Source organism: Oxyura jamaicensis, chromosome 8 (genome assembly GCF_011077185.1).
Source record: "Oxyura jamaicensis isolate SHBP4307 breed ruddy duck chromosome 8, BPBGC_Ojam_1.0, whole genome shotgun sequence".
NCBI lineage: Eukaryota > Metazoa > Chordata > Aves > Anseriformes > Anatidae > Oxyura > Oxyura jamaicensis.
In genome coordinates, this window is record NC_048900.1 from 17,046,520 (window position 1) to 17,069,650 (window position 23,131).

The 23,131-nt window shown below is 48.1% G+C and overlaps 1 protein-coding gene across 1 annotated transcript in view; it reads left to right on the forward strand.

The window, feature by feature from the left end:
* Positions 1–6: 6 nt before the first annotated feature.
* The window catches only part of DDAH1 (dimethylarginine dimethylaminohydrolase 1), a 54,726-nt gene continuing 31,601 nt past the window's right edge, over positions 7–23,131 (forward strand). Inside the window, exon 1 of the mRNA XM_035332992.1 lies at positions 7–347. Within this exon, the coding sequence (XP_035188883.1) occupies positions 42–347 (306 nt within the window). The 5' untranslated portion in view covers positions 7–41. The remainder of the gene's footprint in view (positions 348–23,131) is intronic.

Here is a 23,131-nt window from a genome sequence, read left to right on the forward strand (position 1 = left end):
CCCGGTGCCGGTCGCGGTCCCCGTGCGCGTCCCCGCGCAGCATGGCCGGGCTGGGCGGCGGCCCCGGCGCCTTCGGGCGCTGCACGCACGCCGTGGTGCGGGCGCTGCCCGAGTCGCTTTGCCGCCAGGCGCTGCGCAGCGCCGCCGGCCCCGAGGTGGACTTCGCCCGCGCCGAGCGGGAGCACCAGCTGTACGTGGGCGTGCTGCGGGGCAAGCTGGGGCTGCGGGTGCTCGAGCTGCCGGCGGACGAGAGCCTGCCCGACTGCGTCTTCGTGGAGGACGCGGCCGTGGTGTGCGAGGAGACGGCGCTGCTCACCCGCCCGGGCGCGCCCAGTCGCAGGAAGGAGGTAGGGGCCGGCACCGCCTGCGCGACCTCCCGCCCCCCCCGGCTCTGGCCCGCAGGTGCCCGGCTCGGCCCTCCCCGCCGGCCCCGGCCAACGCCCGGGGGTCGCTGCCGCAGCGCAGCTCAGCCCCAGCCTCGGCTGCCGAGCGCGGCGCTTCGCGGAGCTGCCGCCCCTGGTCTCGGCCCCGGCCGGGCGCGGCGGGCTGGGCACGGGTGTGTGGGGCGCAGACGGGGGCTGCAGCCGGGCTCCGGGTGCTCGTGGGGCGCCTGGCGTGCGCGGTCCGGGCGGGTGGCCGAGTGCTGCCCGGCTGCTGCATCCTCGGGGGTGAGGGACCTTTCACACCCAGCCCGGAGCTGCAGGGCTGCCCAGCTGGCCATTCGCCTTCTTGTAGGTGTGTCCTGATGCAGCCCTCTCTCGTCTTACAGTGCCTGTCCTTCACGTGGGCAGAACTCGCCCCGTGATCCATGGGCACCTGCAGCCTGCTGCTGCCCAGTGTCAGTGGTTGCCCCTGGCCAGGCTGGCAAGCACAGCGGGGAGTGGTCTACGTGGCATTGGCATCCTTGGTATGGGTATGGTGCCCTGGTTCTAGTAAAAAGGTTTGCTTGAGTGTTGTCCAACAGTGAGTCCCAGATGTCTCACAGCTCTCGCACATGTGCGTGCATTTGTGTACGTGCTGCTTCAAGCACATCCCAGTCCTCTTGGAGCCTGCGGCACCAGAGTGAAGCTTTCAATGGTGGTAGTTGCTCAGCTGGAGCCCAGCTGAACTTGCTGTGGCCATTTCCCATGAGTCACTGGTGTGTGTCGCCATGTGCGCTCCAGTGGTCTGCAGGAGAAACGCCTCTGTCACTGACTGTGGGCTTTGCAAGTAGACAGGAGTCTGCGCATGGAGGTGGGGGTCAGCTCTGGGTGGATGTGCTTAGAAGAAGCCTGGGAAGCAAGGGGTGGTGGCTTATGTTACCCAGTTGGTGACAAATGGTGGCACTGGCAGTTGCCACCAGCTGAAGGTAAAAGGTGGTATGTCTTTGCCTACTTTGAGGTATCAGATTATGTCAATGCACAGTGAGCATGAAGAGATATGGCAGCAGAACTGAATGCGATAGTGGCTGTAACTGTTTGTTCTATTTGAGGTGCTATGAGGAAACTAAAAAGCATGAAACAAGGAAGCAAAGGATGTAGGATGCTTGCTTCTTTGTTTTAAAAAACCCAAGTTATGTCTTCCTCTTCATTCCTTCCTCTTTGTTCTCCTCCCTTCAGTGTAACTAGTTATCCTGGTTCCACGAAGGTGGTGGACAAAGATGCATAACTCAAGGCTGCAGGGGTAATGAGGGGGAGTCAGTGATGCTTGAGTCTGCTTGGCTCTTGAGCGAAATAGTGTTGAGTGCCTGATAGCATTAGCCCTCTCCTGAGGGCTAGCAGCAGCAAATGAAGTTCCATGAGTTGTATCCTGCTTATTACAAGAATCAGTCAGGTAAAACAGTCTGTTTTCTACCCCATTAACAAAAAACAAGGCATGACATGTACTTACGTAATTCTAAATATGTTAAATTGTTTTAAATTATAATTAGGAGTTGCTCCTCAGCATCCACAAAATAATTAAAAAGGATTGTGCTGGAGAGGATGCATATGGTAACAATTTATCGTTGAGTTATGTAGCGTATTGTCAGTTTGAGGGTAGTACAAAACATGTTCTGTTTATATTCCTTTTTGCTGGGCTAGGTCTCTTACTGATCAGCACCAACTACTCTGCATGAAGTAGTAACTCAGACATGATTTGAAATAAAGCCTGAATGTGGTAAACTCCTAGTAGAAGCAGCAGAGCAGATTTACTTCTTTCCTTGGATGGCTTGTCCAGGCAGAGTCACGAATCAATGTGAGAGGAAGCTTTGAAGCATGATTTGAAACTTATTAGTTTCCTTGAATGAAGGGGCAATCACTCCCATGAGCTTTCTATGAATTAGAAAACAAGCTATAAATATCCTTCAGCTCCTCAGTACCTACATGGAGGTTATCAAGAACATGGAGCCAGGCTGTTTGTTTGTGGGGCAGGAGGACAGGAGACAAGATGCTGGAAGCACTAGGTTTTAATGGGATGTAAGTAATGGGATATAAGGAGGCTTCTCAGTTTCCCGCAGCAGGGGCAGCTAAGGAGTGAAATGGGGGCCTGGAGAAGCTGTGCGGTCATCTGTGAAGGCTTTCAAAACCTGACTGGATAAAGCCCTGAGTAACCTGGTCTGTTCTCATAGCTGGCCCTGTTTTGAGAGGGAGGACAGACTAGAAACCTCCTGAGGTCCCTTCTGACTTGAATTACTCTGGGCCTGAAGCCTGTTGTAGGTTAGGATACTTGGAGATGGGCATTGTCAGCCAAACGGTCACAAAGTCTGTGTGCCCAGGACATGGACAGTCACTAGATCTGGATGGCTCCTGGTCCGATAGATCCACTGTCGGAAGGACGAGGCCCTGTGAAACCAGTTTTCTCATGCTCTTTCTGGAGGGCTTTGCTCCTAGCCCAGCTGGCCTGGCCAGCCTGGCACAAACGTGACTGGGGCTGTTTGAGCACGTTGTCGCTCATACCGTCAGCGGGCTGGCGGAGGGAGGGCGGTGGCTGCGGTCCACGTGCAGTACGGGTTTCACAGCATGGTCTTGCTCTCTTTATGTAACACAAGCGTAACCCCACGAGTACTTCAGCAGTGCAGCTGGCGCTCGCCGTTTAACCCAGTTAACGTGGAGGCCGTGCTCTGAGCACGCGCTGCGGCCGTGCCTCCCGTGAGGCCGGGAGCTGCCGCAGCCCGGCACGGCCTGCTCGCCTCGGCCCTGACCTGCGGGGAGCAGGGCTGTGGGGCACCGCTTCTGTGAAGTGGTAATGGAGGAGGGCTTGTGTCCAGGCAGCTTGCTGGGCCAGGCTCTGAAGCCCCATCAGGACAAGGGGAAGCTGGAGTGCCTGGGGGCTGCCGAGGTGTGGCCTGGCTGAGCACACAGCTGGAGCAGCTCCGCTTTGGGCACACAGAGCTGCTCAGCCCTTCCATCTGGCAGGCAGCTCATCAGGAGCCACTATCTCTGTCCTCCCCCACTTCATGTTACTGAAAACCATCATGCAATACTTAAGAACTGCTGCAGCGTGTTCTTTCACTGACTAGACTCCTTATTAAGAAGGCTTGTTATCAATTACTGCAATGCTGTGTGTAGCAGGCACGCTTCTGCAGCAGTCTTTAACAGCACTGACTGAGCTTCCAGGCTTTACGGATACTAGTGGTTCCCCTTCCAGCACCATTGGATTCTTTACTGATTGTTTGCCTGGAACAAAACCCAACAAAAACCCCAACCCACAGATTATTTGTTCTTGCTCCAAGTTATTGTAGCGAGGAAAAAAGAGTTGAATTAAAGTTGGTCATGTTCAGTCAGTACTGGGAAACAGACCAGTATTTTTTTTAGTAAAGTAGAAAATTGGTCATGCATTTAATGATTTGTTTGCAAGAGTCAGGGGCTTATTCCAAGGCAGTATGTTTCTGTGTTATCAACTTCTGAACTTATTTTAAAATTCATAGTTTCTGGTGAGTTTTGGATTTAACAGAAAGGTGAAAGCGTTTAAAGTAAGCCAGAAGTAGATACCTAATATGGATAAGCTGGTGTTTTGTTTAGCTGTGTGCAGTCACCAGTGCACTTAATGTTCAAGTTGAGTAGCTCTAATGGAAATGTTGTGATCACTGATCAGGTTCCAGCACCTTTTGTTCCAGCAGCATGTTCTCAATTGCTTATTCCTCCAGTATAAACGCTTCACGTCACCTTCTGAACGCACCAGGGTTAGATGTGGAGAAGAGCCCTGATCAGCACATTGCTCGTACTGCCTAAGTTGTCTTAATGTGCTTGGGATAGCACAAACAGCGCTTCCACCACTTCTGTGCTTATGCAGGCAGATGGAAATCTAAAAGCTCAGCGAAATATAGCCCCAACTAACCTGGCCTCTTTTCAGTTGCTGCATGGGAAGGAAGGGAGAATGGCTGGGAAAGCTTCAGGATCTGCTGCAGAAGAGATCACTGAGTGATTCTTCCTTCAGAAATCAAGAGGGCATGTCAATCCAAGAGCCCTCTTTCTTCCCCCCAAAACCCATTGGGGACCAATCTGTGGGGCTGCATTCCTGCAGCAAGGCAATGAGGATGGGGTGAATAACAAGGGAATATGTTTATCATGTGCTATCTTCTCAACAAGGTTTGGAAGAGCCTCCCAGTTGCCCCTTGAGCATCTCTGGTTTCTTCCTGAATCTGCTCACCGTGTGGCAGGGCCCTGTGCACAGCCGTGGTCCTGCCAAGCTTCCTGCAGGGCTGGGCCACGTAACCTGCTCAGCACCAAGCAGCCCCTTGCACAGCCACCCCATCCTGCCCCGTGTGCTCCCATGGGGCTGCATGGAGAGGTCATCCTGGAGCTCGTGCATGCACTGGGCAGTGGACCTGGCTGCAGCCTGGTGTTGCCAACACCAGGTTCATGGGCTGGGTGGCCGATACCTCTGAGAAAGCAGAAAACAAACAGGTGAGGAGTTGCCTATATATTGCATGGGTGGCTCTGGTTGTGGTGCAGCTGCCAAACAACAGACATCTCATCTGTTCCATCTGTAGACCTCAGTTCTGTAGGATAATGATGTCTGTTGCAAAGTAATAGAAAAGTTTGGCTCTGGAGAAATGTTTCAAGGCTCTGCCAGCTCCTGAACTTAGGCTATGGGAAGTTTTATTTTTTAGCACATGCTAGTACACAAGAGCCTGTATTTGCTGACTAATCACTTAAACCAGCATCTTTCTGCACAACTGGCAGAGACCTCTCTCATTTCCATGGAGGATTAGCACTTGCTGATTGTTAGAGGGGCAAGAGATTTAAAAAAAAAAAATTTTAATTCATAGTTCTGTAAACTGTCATAACAGATCCTGGAGGTCTTGTTCAGTTGCACTGGCTTCTCTGCATACACTTAATGTGCTTCACCTGTGATGTTACTGATTAATGTTCTGCCTAGAAAGCTTGGTAGGGATTCTCAGGTGTTAGCCGTCTGTCATTGCTGAGGGCTTAAGCCAGCTGGTGAGTAAACATGGGCAAAAGCTTTGAGGATTGACAAAACAATTAGAAATGGTGTTAGGCACCTTTATGCTCTCAGGCTGTTTTTTTCTTTTTTTTCCTTGAATGCCTTTCCCATTTTATGCTGAGCCATACACAAGCTCCTTTGGCCTCTTCTTTTCAGTGTTCTCATTCTAACTTCAAAATCAAAAGTGTGAAAGATACTGTCACTGGTTGTCACTGCTATCTGCAGCTATGCTGAAAACAAGTTAAGAAGTCCCAGTCAGATGTAGGATAAGATGGTTAAGATGGATGGATACCTGGGCTGTGCTTGTCTTTTGCAGAGACATTGTGTTCTCAATGCTCTCCACACATAATGGATGGAGCCAAGTTTAATGATCTTCCCCCAAGTGTGTGCCATGTGAAGCTGTGTGCTGGGGCCTGTGCTGAGGGAAAGCATTGTTCTCCAGGAGCAAACAAGTGCTGCCCATCATGTGGTACAGAAGGCAACCAAGTGGCTCTCATCAGAACCTACATCAGTGCTTTCTACACCTGGTTTCATTAGCTGTCATTTCAGTGTTTTGGTGTTAGCATATAAAATAAGTGAAAAGCACCCTGTGGAGAAGTTTTGTCTTGAACAGTGTGCAGCTTTCCTCTTAAAGAGTACTTAAGGTGAGTTTTAAAAAATCACTGACAGCATCAGACCTGTATCAGGAGCCTATGTAATTGTAGTCATGGAAGGAATGTACACATGGAAGGAATGTTTTAGTCTCTTTAAGCAACGTACTTCAAAAGCAGGTTGTATTTGTTTCAGTGTCTCTGTTCCTTCTATCTCTTTGCAGCTGAAGTGTTGCCTTGTGGTTTGGGTATGTTCTGCTTTGGTCTCTGAGTTCATTGCTGATGTAGCTCTGACCCTCCATTAATAGGGCTGACACTTCAGACAAATGGCTCATGCCAAGAACTATATTCTTTGATTTTTTTTTTCAATTTTGCTGCTGTAATCACAGATTTAATGAAAATATTAGGAAGCAGCTTCTAGTCAGATCAATGTAAGTGGGCTGTATTCATTATAATTGGTTTCTATCTATAGAACTGTAAAACGATCTTTAAGGATGGTCTAGGAGCAAGTCAAGTTCAATGCTCTCCTACCAGAGGCAATGTTTACACTTTAATAAATTGCTACATCAAGTTTCTAAGCAATATGACTTGCTGACCAAAAGATTCAAAACTAAAAAGGCAGAAGCCAAATTAAATGCCTGCTTTTAATATCCTGTGAACACCAGTTACTTTCCAAGCCTGATGTCAGCTTTTGTACCTTTTTAATCACTGCTTCTTTAGCTGTGATAAATAGTCCTTGGTGAGCTTATGGTTCAGTGCAAATGCTAAGTGGTTAAAGGTTCCAAATAACCCTAAGCATTTCCGTAAGAAAGTGAAAAGAGCCTTTTCTACTGTTCTGATTTATACGTATGGCTCGGAGCTACCCTGCTTCTTCCCCGAGAGATTCCTGCCTGACTGTCAGACTGAAGCTAAATCTTTCTCTTTGGCAGCTGCCTTACTTAAAGGCATCATAAAAATTGGTTTAACTCAGTCACTGCTGGAATCCTTTTTTTGGAGTATAAATGTGGGTTCCTGACATCCCCAGTTGCTAGATATATTTTTTTTTTAATCTTGCACTCCCTACAATCCCACGGCACCCTGTGTACCCTGCCACGGAGAGGGTGTGTATGTGGGCTGCAGTGCTGCCTCGCTGGAGGTGTGATCTGACAGCACCTTCTGAGAGCACCGAGTGGGATGCAGCGGAGCTGCTGTGTGCTCTGCTTCTGCCTGCTGGCTTCTGAGACACTTCGGTGTGGAGAGCGAGGTCCCCAGCTGAGCTTCCTGAGCTGTACCAGTAGCACAGGCAGCAGCTGCTCCCAGCACTGTGCCAGGACACATGCACAGGAAGAAGCGCGTGTTTGTTTCCCCCCCTCTGCCTCTTGCATGCTTCCACTTGCAAATTCAGCTCTGGTTTGCTGGTAATACATGTGTGGAGTGCCTGTCCCGCAGGTCAGATAGGTAGGTGCCTGTCTGTCACTTTGATCAAGTTTGTGAAACTTTTGGCTCATTGTAAAATACACTTACTGCTGACTTAGGAGCATACATGTGGCAAAGGTAAGACCCTCTGGTTTGGTCAGATGGGATTTGGGGAGAGTTAGTAACAGGTCCAGTTGTCCTTATTGAATTCTGCCTCCAGTTGTTCCTCCTGGTGAGGGCACCAGATCATGCAGCATGTCAACAAGCATGACTGGTGTAAACACTGACCTTTTTAATTAAAACAAGCACACTTAGACTTTTATTTCTGTCAATACTGTTCTTCTGCCCTTGCTGGTTTCCCAGGAATGGTTCTGGAGAATCAGTCTGGTACTAAGCCTTGGCTGCAGGCACAGCAGGACTCCACTGAGGATGCTATAGGAGGTGACCATCTAGCTTTAGCTTGCATTAATTACTCTGTTATATTGAGCATTGGTGAGCTGAGTGGTACAAATTAGTCCAAGAAAGTGGTGTCTCTGCTCCAGTGTTGTTCAGTTTTCAGGGGATTTCTTGTCTTTGTCTTATGTCTCCTGGTAAAAAGTGCTGAATGAAAAATGTAGGCTAGATTAGTAAATGTCTGACCTGAAACAAAGTTGCCTATACAGATACAGAGCAGGAGCCTCCATTGCCCAGAAGTTATCCCAGTGCATAGACATCTGTGTACAAGCCCTCACTTCTGGAAGGCCTGCAGAGATTAGTGCCTGCAGAGAATGTGCTCCTGTCAAAAAAGTAATTACCATGGTCAGTAGCTGCTGATCAATTTTTGCTTAAACACCGTATTTTTATAGAGAAGCACACTTCTATTCAGTCAAGGCTTATGCTGTCAGAGTTTCACTCCGGTGTCTGATCTGGTCAGAGGTAAGAACTGGTCAGTCACGGCTCTAGAGTGAGATGAGTGATGTGCTCACAGCACTGGGTGACAGTATCTTTCTTGCTGCATTCTTTTTAGTAGTAGTTAGGAATACCTTCTTTTAAGGAAGTGTTTTATGGCTCAGATGTACCTGAGTCAGGCCTTGCTTCCATGTAAAGCAGCTGATAGCACACAATCCAGCTGAGTCAGCTGGTGTATTCTTTCTGTTACTTTGCACTGATAGCAAAACCAAACGAGTACATCAAAAATAGTTTGAGACTTGCAGAATTCATTTTAATTTCAGTAGACATTAAATGCTTGGCACTGTCTTTAAAAAAAAAAATAATTTGTGCTAATTTGTTTCTGGAAGAGCTGTATGTGTTAATAGTAAAGGAGCTGGCATTCTGTCTGCTTCTGAATGCCAGCCGAAGTTCTCTGGCAAAACCAAATGGTCTGTCTCAGCTCAGTCCCAGCTGGCCATTGCAGCAAGCTGAAACAAGACCTGCCACATAATTGGGAACTATGAGCAGTGCTGTGGTATCTTTCTGGATTTCTTCCCTTTTATCTGTAAAGAGGCTTAACCTAAGTTGTTGTGGAAGCTGTATGTTTCTTCCCACACCCCATGGGAGGATGTTTCAGGACAAGAGCCCTGCCCATACCGATGTCTCTGTGTGGTTGGTGTCCTTTGAGTTGCAGGCCAGCAGCCATGAAGGTGGTCATCTTTCAAGCACTTATGTTCAGCTAATTAGAAAGGTGAGTGTTTTAGAGAGGGAGCCAGGTTTTGGCCTGCTGTCCAGAAGTAGCAAGCTGTTGTTTTAAGAGCACTTTAGATGTTTAGTACTAATTTCCAGGTTATAACTCTTTGTAAAGATGAGATGTTTACCAGTCCTTCAGGAGTTCATTTTGCAAACAATTTAAGTGATTTGGAGAGTTTTATCTACCCAGATGGCTGAGTGTCTGACATCACTGTGCTTGAAACAGTCAAGGTAGTGACTCTCAAGCACCTCATGTTCTTCCAGCCCTGACTGTACAGAGGAGTGGAGCTGCAGCTATTACCAGCCACTAGCTTTACCTGAGGCTTAATGCTAGTTTGTGGCTCATCTTATGTTAAAAGCCTCTGATGGGAATACTAATGTCTGTGCTGACAAAATGTGGTAGGTAGAGCTGAACTGAGCGGCGCTGTTAAGAGGCAAATAGAAACTGCTTAAAGATACCAATGGAGGAGGATATGAGTTAGATAACTATTTCTAGGCTTCCTTGACTGCAGGGCTCTGTATTAGGACATTCCCTTCTAAATGAGCATTTCTAAAACTTTTTTAAATACTGTGTACCTCCAGTATGGATGAAATGCCACTTCTTTTGTACAGGATTTAGATTGATTATTCACCTGGATAAGAAATTCTGTGTGATGTTCTGGTTACCCATCTTGGAAACACAGCGTAAGCAGAAAAGGTAGGGGTGGATGAGAAGACCTTGCTGTGGCACAGGACTGCTTTTGTGTCAAGTGGGGCTAATTAGATAAATGTCTGCATCTTTAAAAGCTATTCTGGGGAGGGGAGAAAGAGGAGAGCTCTATAATATCTCAAACTGTACAGAGAAAATGAACTGGGAGTGATAAAACAACCTGATGATATCCAGAGGAATACCCAGGCAGCAGACTCAAGCAGAAGGAAGTACTTTGTCATGCAATGCACAACTGAGCTGTCAAGTTCATTGCCAGGATGTTGTGGGGTCCAAAAGTGCAGCTGGGTGTAAATTAACAAAAGAGATCCATCAATAGCTGTTCAACACTTTGATCCAGATGCAATATCTGGCTTTGGAAACATGTACACTGTCTCTCACAATATAAGCTGAGGAAAACTATTCCAGAGACAGAATCACTCTATATTTGTCCCCTCTGTTATTCTTTCCTTAAGCTGCCAGTGCTGCTAGAATCAGGCTACTTGGATATCCAGGTCCTTGTGATCCACTTAAGCAGCTGATCTATTATGAATAAGCTGTAATACTGATAGCTGTTTAGCAGCCTCATAATGAGTCACTCACTGTGATCCTGAAGGTCATGAGTGGTTCAAGGGCTGCAGTTTGGGACCCGCTTCTCCGCTGCTGCCCTGTGTGAATCCTGCAGTCATCGTGCCAGTGTTTCTGTCCTGTGGGGCGATGGCAACCTGCATTCAGGCTTAGTCAGGGTGTCAGGGCTGCTGTAGCACCACACATGGATATTCTGAGGTCAGGTGTTAACTTTTGTCTTATTTGCATCTATCCATCCTAGCACAGATACTAGAAAGTTGAATGATTCCACTATTAAGACAGGCTGACATATTTTATGTCAACAGTATAGAAGGATTTTTTTCTTCCCCTTACCAAGTCAGATTAACCCTAAGAAACAGTGCATACTTTGTAATGCAGAGATCTCTCATTGGGAAATGTTGTTTCTAGCTTTTCCACATCAGCTGTGAAAACATATTGCCATCCAAGCTCTGCAAAATGATGCTTAGAAAGGCCTAGCAATGAATACTTGGCATACAGAGGTTTGATGTATTGAGAGCCAGGCTTAGTGTTGTGAAAGAGAGTGTCCTTGAGGAGGCCTGGCAAAAAGGTGCTATGGGGAGGGTGGTCTCCACTGGGCTTTGAGGTCAATACTGTCATGGGGGAGCTGATGGCAGCTGATAATGTGCCACTGTTGGCTGTGGAGATCATGCTCAGGCTTTCCTGAATAGCATAATATAGATAGTGTGCCTGAAAACATCAGTGTTGGTGGTAGGAAGTTCTTTCTCAGAGCACAAGGAACCTTTTGGAAAATGTACTGCTCTTTTCTGCACATGTACCTCTGCTTTACATGTAATTAAATTTTTGAATATCTGCAAAGCAGAACTGATCTTATGCCTGCAAACAGCAGTCACAGGAGCATTTTCAGGTAGGTCTGATGAATGGCAGAGTGCCAGGAGTGGCATCCATCTCGTTATCTGAGATAATGCCACGAGCAGCCTAAAAGCCCTTTCTGACAGCAGAGCATCGAGCTTGGCTTGCAATGCGTGTACCTCCACTGCCAGCCACGGTGCGCTTTTACAGAAGCGGGACTAGAGGCAGTGTGGCTGACATCGAGTGGTAAGCACTTGTCTGTTCCCAAAGTCCACAGAAACCTGGTGCAGCCCCATGGCCTCAGATGTGGGCTGTGTGAGTCTGGGACCTGGTGGTTTGTACCCAGGTGTGCTGGGTGGGAGGAAGGGCTGGAGCTGCATCTCTGTCTGCTTCAGTGTTACTCATTTGGCTACAGCGTGCTCCCTGGGGCTTGTCTGGCCTGGTAGCTGGAGCTTCCCTTCAGCCCATACTGCCATGGCACTGTGCGATGGCCATGCAGGATGACTGAGGAGTAGCAAAAATAAATGCCAGGGAATATGAAACTAGTATGAAGAAGAGTGCTGCTATCCAGCCTCTGATGAAGACAGTGAGTTTGTGATACCAGTGGCCAAAATACTGCACTGACTGTCCTGTTCCATTAGCAGTGAGCAGCTCAGGTTGGGGCAAGCATGTCCTCTCCCTCCATGGGCTGTCTGGTTCATGATCCCGCCTTGATACTTGTCAAACATGGCTTTGTTTCACATTTCACCTTACATAAGGGAGCTTTGGAATAGATGTCAGCAACCACCAGAAACTGCAGAAAGCTTCTGAGCAGTTGAAATGCTATCGTGCTTGATTATTTTTTTTTAAGGGACTCAAGGCACTGCTTGTAATTTTATACCAGGCTTCTGATTTTAACGGAGCTCTGCTCTGAGTTTCTTCACCCTCTCTACAAGATCACTGCACCCAACCAGAGGCCTAACAGGGTCCCATAAAGGTCTGTCAGCCCTTCTAATGGGCAGCAATACTCCTGAAACTTCTTAAGAAATGAGTTTATATGGCTTGGGGATGGAATGTAAACAAAGAGCTGTTAATAAAACAGTGTGTAGGGTCTTACTGAGATTGTGTAAATACAAAGTCTGTGCCTAGAAATAGCTCTGGTTTGCATTCCTGAAAGCAGATTCACCTACCTCACTGCACGTGAGGTGCTGTGCTGCAAACAAACTCAACTTCCCGGGGCTGTGTGAGAGGTCGTGAGAGGCAACTTTAATTTTATTACCTTACAACGTGCATATTGACAGTCACTTTAAATATCTGAGCACACAGAATGGAGCATGGCCTTGGTATCAGCAGGAGGGATCCGGAGTGGGAAGCAGTCCCCCTGTGCCCACCAAAGCGTGGGGGCTGCTGTGGCCTGCTGCCGGGGTGGCTTCAGGAGCTGGGGGTAGGCCTCAGCCAGGGTAAAGACAGGCAATTGGTGTTCATATGTAACATTAGCGTTCAAGGAAGGGAACTCTTGGATTTTAAGTCCTGTCTTATGTCTGTGACGCAAGTTTATAGGTAGCAAGGGCTCAATCCTGCAAGGTGCAGTGCTTAACATGGAGCCTGTAATCGTTCTCCTTAGCTTAAAGCGCTTAAACTCTTTCCTGTGTTGTCTGCTTACTTGCCCTCTCCCTGAGCTGATCTCATGACTGTGTTTTTCTGTAGTGGAAAGTCTGATGTAATGTAACATTTGTTAAAATGACATGGTTTTAGCTTGAAAGTGTTTCTTCGACTTAAATGTTGACTAGGAGACTTTAGACTATAGCACAGTGCCTGCAAGTGTGGTTAATAACACAACAGAGTTTGTAATAGTAATATTAAATGCTGTGTGAAGTAATATTTAATATATCCTGCAATGAGTTCTGTGAACAAGCTAAATCCATATGTAGCACACATCTTTAAAGAACACTCAGTCTGTGTCGGGCTTTCTGTATGCTCCCCCAGGGATGGGGAAAGCCATCTTCTTGTTGATGATGAATAAAGCACCTGATGCATCTCCCCCAAGTGTTGACTGCTTTAGTAATCAGCCTTTCTGTAGGCCTGTCCCCTCACACCAAGGAGAGAACAGATGCAGCTGTGTAGCTTTTGGGGGAGTGCTCCAGAGCCCAGAGGGGCTGGGGGTGAGGAGGCTGCTGCTGTAAGCCCCAGCTCTCCTTCAGGAGGAGCAGAGCTCACCTCATGCTGCCTGGTGCTAGGCATTACCTCCACCTCTGCACAGGCACCGGAGTAGGCGATAACTCTCTCCTAGATGAGATCAGCAGCAGGGGCTTTTTTAAAAAGTGTTTAAACATGCCTGGATAACAGCTCATGCAGTGCTGAATGTCCTCTGACCCCTGGCCAAAGCCTGGGATGGGAAGTCCAGGTGCAGCATCTCTGAAAGGCAGGGCTCTTTGCTTCTGAGCCTAAATGGGATTTAGGAGCCCAGCCCAGCTGTAGGAGCTTGTACTGAGGAGTTTGGGCTCCAGTTCCTGGTCCTTAAAACTCTGCCAGTATGCTGGGAGCATGTTGCCACAAAGAGACCCTGTCCAGAATCTAGCATGGCCATTACATCCTGCCAGCAGCATGGGTTTATGTTCAGGCTGTCCTGCAAGGTGAGACTTGACATGAGGAGAGGAGATGTCTGAGAGCATCTCCATGTGGTCTGAACTCTGCATTTCCAGCAAGGCTTTACACAAGCCAGTCAGTGGGAACTGTATTGACCCAGCAGTGATGCTTAGAAAGATGTTTCCTGAAGTACAGATGTGGGCTGCAACAGCCTGTAAGTATCCAAAGTATTTACTGCGAGATTAGTCACACTGAGAAATGGTGTTGTCCAAGTGGAGTGCAGGCTTGCACAGTAACTTGGTAGAAGAGCTTTTCAGTCCCTCATGGGTTGCACTTAGGAACATGCATCTCTAGGTCTTGCTTGAGGCTCCTACCCAGTTTTCACCAACTAGGTCATCTTGATCAAAGCACTTGCTGGAAATACCCAAGGACTTGTGGAAACACAATTCATCTTGCTGGAAGGGTCAGTCACTTGTTATTTCCATAACACTTGCATCTTTGTACTAAACTGCCATGATGTCCCACTGTGATGGTGTCTTACCAAGCTGGTTTCTGGGAAACAAAATTTTTGGTGATACCTTCAGCACTGTAACTTCCAACTCGGTTCATCTCAGTGGAAGTCACCCAGACACCCACTGCAGCAGAGAGAAGAGCCAAGTTATTTTAAAATTCTAAAAATTAAGTTTTTTTTCACTTGCATTCCTGGGTCTTGGCCTGAAGAAGGAATGGGAATGCCAAAATGCCGCGAGAGCGTCTGTTGTTGCAGTATGTCTGGCTGAACCAGAAGCAGGAAATTCTTGTGAGAGCCTGTCTCATGAGATTGCCAGCCGGCTCCGAGGCTGGCCCTGTTGCTCGCTGTTAGTGCAAAATGGTGAGGTGGGATGTAGCTGAGAAGGAAATAGCTGAAGATGGGTAAAATGGCTGATTAGAAATGACGGCAGTGTGCGCGTATGGGGGGAGGCAATGGTTTTCTTTGTTTTGAATGTAAAAGCAATGAATAAATGAAGCAAACTTGCATCATGTCCCTTCTTCCAGTGGAGGAGGATGTGGGGAAGCTCCCTTTGCAGTTTGAAAGCTCCTCTGCTGGAGCTGGTCTGGCACTGCTCTTCTCTGGGTCTCCCTCTGGTTCAAAGGGGTACAAGCCTAGCATTTTGGTTCACAACACTTTTCTTAGGTCAGGAATTTTTCCTTAACCTGGGCTAGACTCTGCTCTAAAACTTTCCACGCTGTCGTGTGCGGAGCTGCCTGGGCAGAAGCCGAGATGCCGGCACTGGAGGGAGGGAGCCGAGCTTTAACCTCCGTCCAGCAGACTTATTCCACCTTGGCTCCATTTCAAGACAATTTTAAAAGCTGTATCCAGCCTATGCTGCCGTTTTCGGCATTATTGCTCCTGGAGGAGCTGTAACGGTGGGGAACTTTAAAGGAAAAGGACATAATGGAAACTGATTAGAAAAGTGGGGAAAGTCTCGGGGTGCAATAAAGCCTTGCCCAAAGAAGGGAAGGGGACAAGGGGAGGCCTTAAAAGGCATGCATTCGATCACAGCAGGGCAGGAAATAGCTTTAGGAGAGTTTTTCTTTGGTCCATTCATAACCTGGTTTGTACCTCATTAACTTTCTGTTAGTGCATTTTTTCTTCTAAGATCCAGGGTAGTTTATTCCCACTGAAGTCAATGTGAAGAGTCATTCAGTGCCAAGTGCAATCTCTCCTGCAGATTAAACAAGAGAAGCACCCAGCATTGCTTTCGTCCAAAAGAGATGAGAAGCGTGTTGAGGATGTGCTGGTGATGCATGCTTTATTTACTCCATCTCCATGGAGCTACAATAAGCTTCCTGGAGGTGCTTTACTAAGACTCTTGCACCTTTTTTCTCTAATACATTGAATGTGCAAGTGACAACCAAGTGAAACCAGTTGCAAACTTGCTACTGGCTCTGTGAAGCCTGTTAGGCTGCTAGAAACTACTTACATGAAGGAATCTTTATAAAAGCTGCATTGATTAAAAAGATTCCTGATTAAGATCCTGAAGATTTTTTCTTCTCTTTCAGGCATTCCCTGCTTACCTCAAATTCATTTTGCTAACTGTTGTTCTGCAGTGCTAAAATTAGGTTCCAGGTATTTTCAACTGTTTTGTTATATCCTTTAGGAAAGACAGCTGGGGTTTTGTCTCGCTGATGAAGCATACTTTGAATGACTTTACTCATCAAGTCCATTTAAAGATTCATTATGTTCTGTATAGTTCAACAGTGAAAATACAGAAATATCCCATGGGCAGCCAATTGTTGAAAAGGAGGAATTAGTTACAGGAGATGGGGTGAGATGATGTGGGATTAAAATGCAGTGAGCAAGATTCTGGTTTGATACTGGTGAAAAATTAGAGGGATGTTAAGGGAATAGAATAGACCGTGTGTGTCTGGGGCTTTCAGTCCTGGATGGCAGGGTAGGTGAGCATTTGGGATGCGCTCGTCCTGCCTGCGCCTCTTCCTGTGCTCTGCAGCCCTCTCCTTATAAGAAGGCTTGCCATGGATGGCACAAAAGAATGAGGATGGGCTCTTGCAACCTTCTGCAAAGCCTGGATGGTCAGCAGTGCAGCAGGTCTGTGTCCCTAGTGAGCAAACAGCAACCAGAAGATGGGAAATCCATGAAGCAACGCACTAGGTCTGAGGTGGTGGTGCTGGTCTTACCCCAGCTGCTATGGGGTGCCCAGATCCCGTGGGGTGACGGTAGGCACCGAGCCAGGAGGACGGGTACTGGGTAGGCCAGGGCTATGGGCAGGCCTCTGAAACTCGGGGAGAATTAAAACTAGGCAGCTGTAGTTTGGAAGATGCTGAATGTTGTCCAGATTGGGTGTAACTACTAGGTTATGTTAAGGACCACTTGCTTAGCTTTTAGAGAGTGAAGTAAGCTGCAAAAATAAAATGCCTTATGTACTTAGTTTGGCTTTGTCCCGGTATCACAACTGCGCGTTGTTTCTCCAGTAGATATTCAGCAGCAAACACTTTGAAAGAGCTGCTGCAAAACACCAGTGCCAGGGTCCTTGGGGAAGATCGAAGGTCAGCTCTGGGCTGGAGGATAAATGCTTGGTACGATTCCCCAGGTGGCCCAGCAGTGCCCCAGGAGCATCCACGCAGACTAAGTTGTAGCTCCAACTTCTGTTTCCTGGCAGAGATCAAGCTGTGTATTCATTTTTTTTTTTTATCTTGTTTTGATTTTGCTTGAAATGAGGATGGATTTGATGGGTTTTACTTCTATTTGTATGAATAGAGGATCTTTTCACTATAAATCTGAGATAAAAATTCGAGGCAAATCTCAGGAGTCCAGAAAACATTCCAGGCTAAACTTAAATCACTTCTGTACTCTTCCTGAAGTGCTTGTTTATCTTGTTTGTTCTGATCAAGAGAACATCTGAAATGAACAAATAAGCTGCCTGAAAATCTAGCATCTCAGGTCAGAGTTGCAAGGAGCCCTCTGAAAGCTGCTGCTTGTTTTCTCAGGTCTGAGTTCTTCCTGTTTAAGTTTTTGCTTAATCGGGTAGGATTTTCTGTACCCAGAGCAATTAAGTGGTGGGCACAGGTCCTTCTCCAGCATTTCCCTTCTCAGCACTGAGGTGCGCTCTGAGCAGTCCTGGCTCTCGTCCTGCTGTGGCTGTGGTGGTGCCTGGCCCCTTTCAGGCAGGGCTGTGCTGTGCCTGTGGTGGGCAGCGAAGCCCGGTGCTGCGGAGGTGAGGGAAGGAATCGAGAACTCCTGCAAGAGCCCTTGAAAGCTGTTGTTCAGGTGTTTGGTGATTCCACTTTAGGTTTCAGTTGCAAGCAAGAACAGATGTGTAATGCACTCCTAGTTCTGCAGACTGAGACTCCAGGGGTGCCTCTATCAGAGCTCCTCAGTTGAGCACTCCCACATGTTGGGGTGTACCCACACATGGGACTTGTTAGGTTGATCTGTCAGTCTCTGCATTTAACCCCAGCAGGTGGCTAGGTGCTGCAGGCACTGGTGGTACCGTGTGTCGTTGCTTGTGCATGGATGTGATTACAAATGTAAATAACCACAGGGCCAGGTTCTGCTGTCCTGTCATGTTAGCAGTGTCCCTTAGAAATCCTCCCGTGGAGGGGCAATGTGAGTCCTTAGATCCTGCACTCCACTAGGTTTGAGTTCCCTTTGCAGGAAAGCTCCTGCACCAGGATTCATCCATGTAAATTCTGTGCCATGCACTGGAATAAAAGATATTTTGGGTTTAGTTTTGCTTCCTGTTGGATCCCAGGGTTCAGAGCAGCTGCTGTACCTGGTTTCTCTGGCAGAGCTGAAGGGTGTGCTCAGCTTCCAAGGGGGCGTTAGGATCTTGGGATGTCTGCTGCTGTTGGTGCGAAATTCCTGTTCCAGGAAATATGAAAAGTGATGGGACTTTAGATTGCACGAGTTTTCTTTTGACTGAAAATGTAAATTTTTAGCAAGAATGTCACACACACGAACAGATCTGTGTACCCTTACTATGTAACTATATGGTAAGGTACTCACTTCATAAAGGTTACTAGTTCATTGTGAATGATGCTGCAGTTTTTTGTTACTGCAGGGAACAGCTCTTACATGGTGCTGTCTGCTGAGGGTTGGTTGAGTTCATCCCAGAGAAATATTTCCAGTCTTGATCTAACCAGCTTTTAAACCTGGCCCCCCAGAGGCAGAAAGCAGAGCTAAATCATGACACTAGCAAACACTCTGAAGCAGCATGGTGTGTTTGCTGCCCGCCTTTCTCTTTCATCCTTCTCCCTGACTCTATTCCAGGACATCTTGTGGAAAAAGGAAAAGCAGCTTCCTTCAGAACTGGCTGTTTTTCCTCCCATAGACCTCCCCCCCTCAAGTTAAATGGGAAAACATAGTATGCGGTATTTCTGCTCTAGAGCTAAATATTGATGAAGATTAAGATGCATTAAATGACTGAGGAAATTCATGGGACAGGAGGAAAAACAAACAAAACCCAGAAAATTAAAAAATGTTCAAGTGTATGAATAGCTCTTTCTCTCCGCACCTTCTGCGTGACTTCCAGTGAAATGTTTCAGCATCTTGATGCGAATGTTCCAGCTTCCCGGAGCCGGGGACAAGGAAGTGCTGTATGGCAGCAGCTATGGGGGGGGGGGGGGGGAATGTTCAGTGCTGTGTTGCTCTTGGACTTCCTCAGAGTATTTTTGTTCCAGATGTTAAACTGTTATTTTTTCAGAAGCCTTGCAGAATTGCCAGAACGCTGGATTTTTTTTTGAAGGATTTTCCGAACCCCAGCTGATTATCACAACACACAAGAATCCAAACTCGGTCTTGGCTTCGCGGTGCTCCAGCAGCTGCAGAAAATCTGGGGGAAGGCGCAGGTTCACGGCACTGTCACCGGCTGCCCTTGTACGGTCACAGCGGGAGCGCCCAGCCCTGCTCCGCTGCCTCCCGCAACACAGGGTTTGCGTCAGCCCATCAGCCACGCGCCCCGGGCAGGGGCACTGCAGCAGCATGCTCTGAGGGTGCAGCAGGACAGCTCAGGGTGGAAAAAATATTTCCATCTGCCTCTGCTCCAGCAAAAGGTAGCTTGCTCAGAGGCAAAATCAGCCCCTAGCATGTTTTGTTTCTAGATGCAATGATATTTTTTTAATCCATGGTACACGGTGATGCTGGCGGTGCAGGCAGATCGCACACTGCTGCTCCCCCCCAGAGTGCCAGTGCCCCGGCTTTTCTGCGGCCCCACTGCTCGCATTCTTCTGAGCCCTTTGATCTAATCCTTGTGGAAGCAGATGGAAAAAACTTCTGGGCTCTGGTTTGTCTATCGAATGTTGTCCCACTGACTTTCAGTGAGACATTCTCTCTACAAAAGAAATAACTGTAGAAGTACCTTTTGTTTGTACCTGCTCCTCTCTTTATCTGCCTGATTTTTGTCCTTGTACACTTACAGGAACTCTCAGCTATGGTACTTTTGCACTTAATGCATGTCCCCAACACTTGCTGCACCTCCCCTGCTGCCTTTGCTGTGCTCTGAAGGGCTGTCAGCCCGTACAGGCAGAAGCCTGCAGCCACCCTAGTGTTAAGGCAGTGTGGAGCTCTGTGCTCAAATTCCTTCCCCTGACCACAGCCCTCCTAGAGGCTAAGTCTGCCAGCCAGCCTGGGTGCTCTGCTCTCCTCTGCCAAAGAAAGCTGCGTATTTCGCCAAGCTCATCCTCTTTACCTGGAAGAGGGCTGTTGCTGGCAGCGTGAGAGCCATGGGCAGCAGAGGCAGATGCTGAGTGGGCTGGTGTGCTGCAGCTGGTGGTTCTGCCCTGGGTCCCGGGCTGGAGCCTGGTCGATAAGGACAGTTGTGGTGGTTCCCTGAGTGGTGTGGGGACATCACACTGCTGCTGTGCCTGGGCTGAGCTGAGGGCTGGTGCCCCACCGGGTGCTGGGCTTGCAGCCCTGTGGCAGCAGAGAGTGGGAGAGCTGGAGGGTGAGACCCACTGAGCAGGTGGAGGAGAAAAGAAGCTAAGAGATGCCCTTTTTTTAAAGGGCGTCTCTTCAGTTGGTACTAAGTGGGTGGCAGGAAATCGTGGCTGGAGCAGGAAGGGAAGGGGCCATGACTTACCCTCTGTGCCTTGGTGCTCTTGCATTGTGGGACTAATCCCAACAGTGCTCTTCCTCTGTTGTTTGTTCTTTGTAATATTTCATAAAGATTTCTTTGAGTTTGTTCTTGTGTATTACAATTTCCATATGGAGTGTATACAGGAAACTCTTCCAAAGCAAGAGATGAAGTGCGGAGTAAAACCCGCCAGCGAAGGCAGAAGTTTGGCTGTAGAAATACAAACAGCCTTGTCTTCGCAGGAGCAATCCTTCTGAGGAATTGAACTGGATCCTTGACCATGCTTTGTGAGCCGTAAAGCAAATGCAGCAATGCCTCAGGACAGCTGTTGGCACCCCCGTGCCACCTCCTGCTGCTCCGGTGGGGCTGGCGGGTTGCACAGGTCTCTGAATGTGTGAGGCAATGCTGGGTCTGCAGCAGCAGGCATGAGAGTAAGCCTGTCTCTTAATCGGTGAGACCCTGGATAAGAACCTGGAGGATACTAACGGGGTTGTTTCTCTTCCCGTTTTAGAACAACAGGAACGGAAATAGCAGCTCCCTGGTCACGCACTGATGGGTTTGAGCGGTTCTCTTTGAAAGGTACCATTATTCCAATTAAGCAGAAATAACCCCAGAAAAGTATCGGTTATCATAAAATCAAGATGTTATGGTTCAATTGTTTTTCCAGACTCCAACAAGCTGCTGGAATGCATGCAGTTTAACTTTCCTCTATGATATAATAGTTTAAAAGAGATCAGGGTACATTTTACCATAGTGTCTAGCAATGTGCGTTTATTCAGACTTTTGGCAGGCAGTTCTGCACACTCTTGCTGAAACTGTGAATCATCCATTGTTGGCCGATTGCACTCTAGTTGCTAAGAGATCTGTCAAGTGCATACTGAGGCTTAATTCTACATTTGCTCTAAGAAGGGCTAAATGTATTAAATTGGAACATGTCACATCCTTCCTAAACAAGTAATTAAGGCACTGCTATGAGCCTGTCTGAGGGAGAGAAGAGAAGGAGCTGGGAACAGCTGGAAGACTTAACTTGGGCCGGGGTCGGTCCCCTCTGTCTGGGAACGCAGGGCTTACTGCATGCTGAGTTTTCACAACTTGATGCAGAGTGGAAATGGAAAGAGAGGCGGGAGATGTGTTTAAAAAAAAATTGCAGAATGACTTGTTTTTCAGTGTCCTTATATAAACCTCTTAAAATGATCTAATGCTGTTTCACAAAGTGTAATTTTCAGTAATGGAAAGACAAGACGTCAGTGCTTCCCAGGCAGCCTTGCCCCCTGCCCCTCCCACGCGAGCTCCCTCTTGGTGCTGCTCCTCCCCACCTGCCCAGGGCCTGCTGCGGGCATGGGGCAGTTTGACGGCAGGCCAGGCCCTGTAAAACCCCTGCTTGCCAGCAGAAGTGCCAAGTAAAGGGTGCTGTCAGGTATCTGTAACCACCTCGCCCCTCCTAAATAGCCTCAAGGAGGCCTTTTACTACCCACAAAGAGAAAACTGATCTGCTTGGTAGCACAGCAGCCTAGCACATCATCTGTTTCTGTAAGCACACTTCTGCCTGTGTGTGGATGTGGGGCAGCAATTAAAAAATTGTGAAAGAAAAAAGTTCCTTAGTTGAGATGTTTGGACTCATCTGTTCCTCAGTTACCTCCTGGGCACTGGCAGGAGTCAGAAAGGAGTGCCTGCCTTGCTTGCCAGGCTTGGCACCTTCCTCCCCCTCACTGAGGGGTGAGGAGATGGTGCCCAGTCACAGCCTGCCCATCATGGTTTGTCACTAAACAGGCACACAGCAGGCTTCTGTCTCCAGCTTCTTGTCCAGCATCTTCTTCCAGACCGGGCTGCCTGACGCAAGTTACCTAAGCAATGGATTACCTTCCTTTTAAACGTTTCCTTGTGTAGGTCTTTGTGAACAGCGCTGTAGCCCTCTTTTAATCCTCTCCAGTCAGCAAAATAGGCTGAGCTCTGACAACCCTGCTTTGAGTGAGGTTTCTGAAATGGTGCCCTCCTCCACAGCCCTTGGTGCTGGCTGGCCCCACGCCGAGCGCAGGGACACAGCCCTGGGGAGTAGCAGGGGCACTGGGCTGGCTCGGTTTTGCTGCTCCTGGGGTGCCGCCTGCCTGTCTGCCCAAAGGCCACTCAGTCCTGGGGTCACAGCCAGAGGCCCCATGCAGGTGATGGCGATCCTCTGCTGTGTCTTGAGTTACAGATTAAAGATGGCCCCAGCTGCTGGCCTGAGGTGTTGCAGGGCCGCACGCGTGGGCTGTCCCTACCTGCCGTCACCTCCCTGCTTGTGGCCTGGTTTGTGTGCTGCTTTGTGCTGCTGGGCTCCGAGCAGTGCTGGCTCGTGTTCCTCGTGGGCTACTTGTGTAACTGCTCACCAGTGGGCTTCCTTTTGAAGCACATCTGTTCTGCAAGGATTTCCATAAGCATTACATCTTGAGACAAATATGAAAGAACATTGTATGCCTACAGCTGCACCCAGTCTTACACATCTCAACCTGACATTCAGCACCGTCATTCCTATTGACTGGAGTTATCCTTTCACCTAAAACTGTACCAAACTAGGCAGGATTGATTTTATGTGAACACATGCTGATTGGTCTCAGTTATTTTAACCTCCTGCAATTCCCTATTACTCCCCTGTCAGTCATTTCGCAGTTTGTTCTGGCATCCCCGTTAGGCCACGAACACTGCACAGCTCCTCTTCAGACAGAGATCACCCTGACCTGCTGTTCTCAAAAGGACTTTTTAATATCTGCTTTTTAATGTCCTCCTGGGTTACAGCTGGATCAAAAGTGACTCTCCATGATGCAATCTGAATATTTAACTGACTTTTTCACAGATACAGA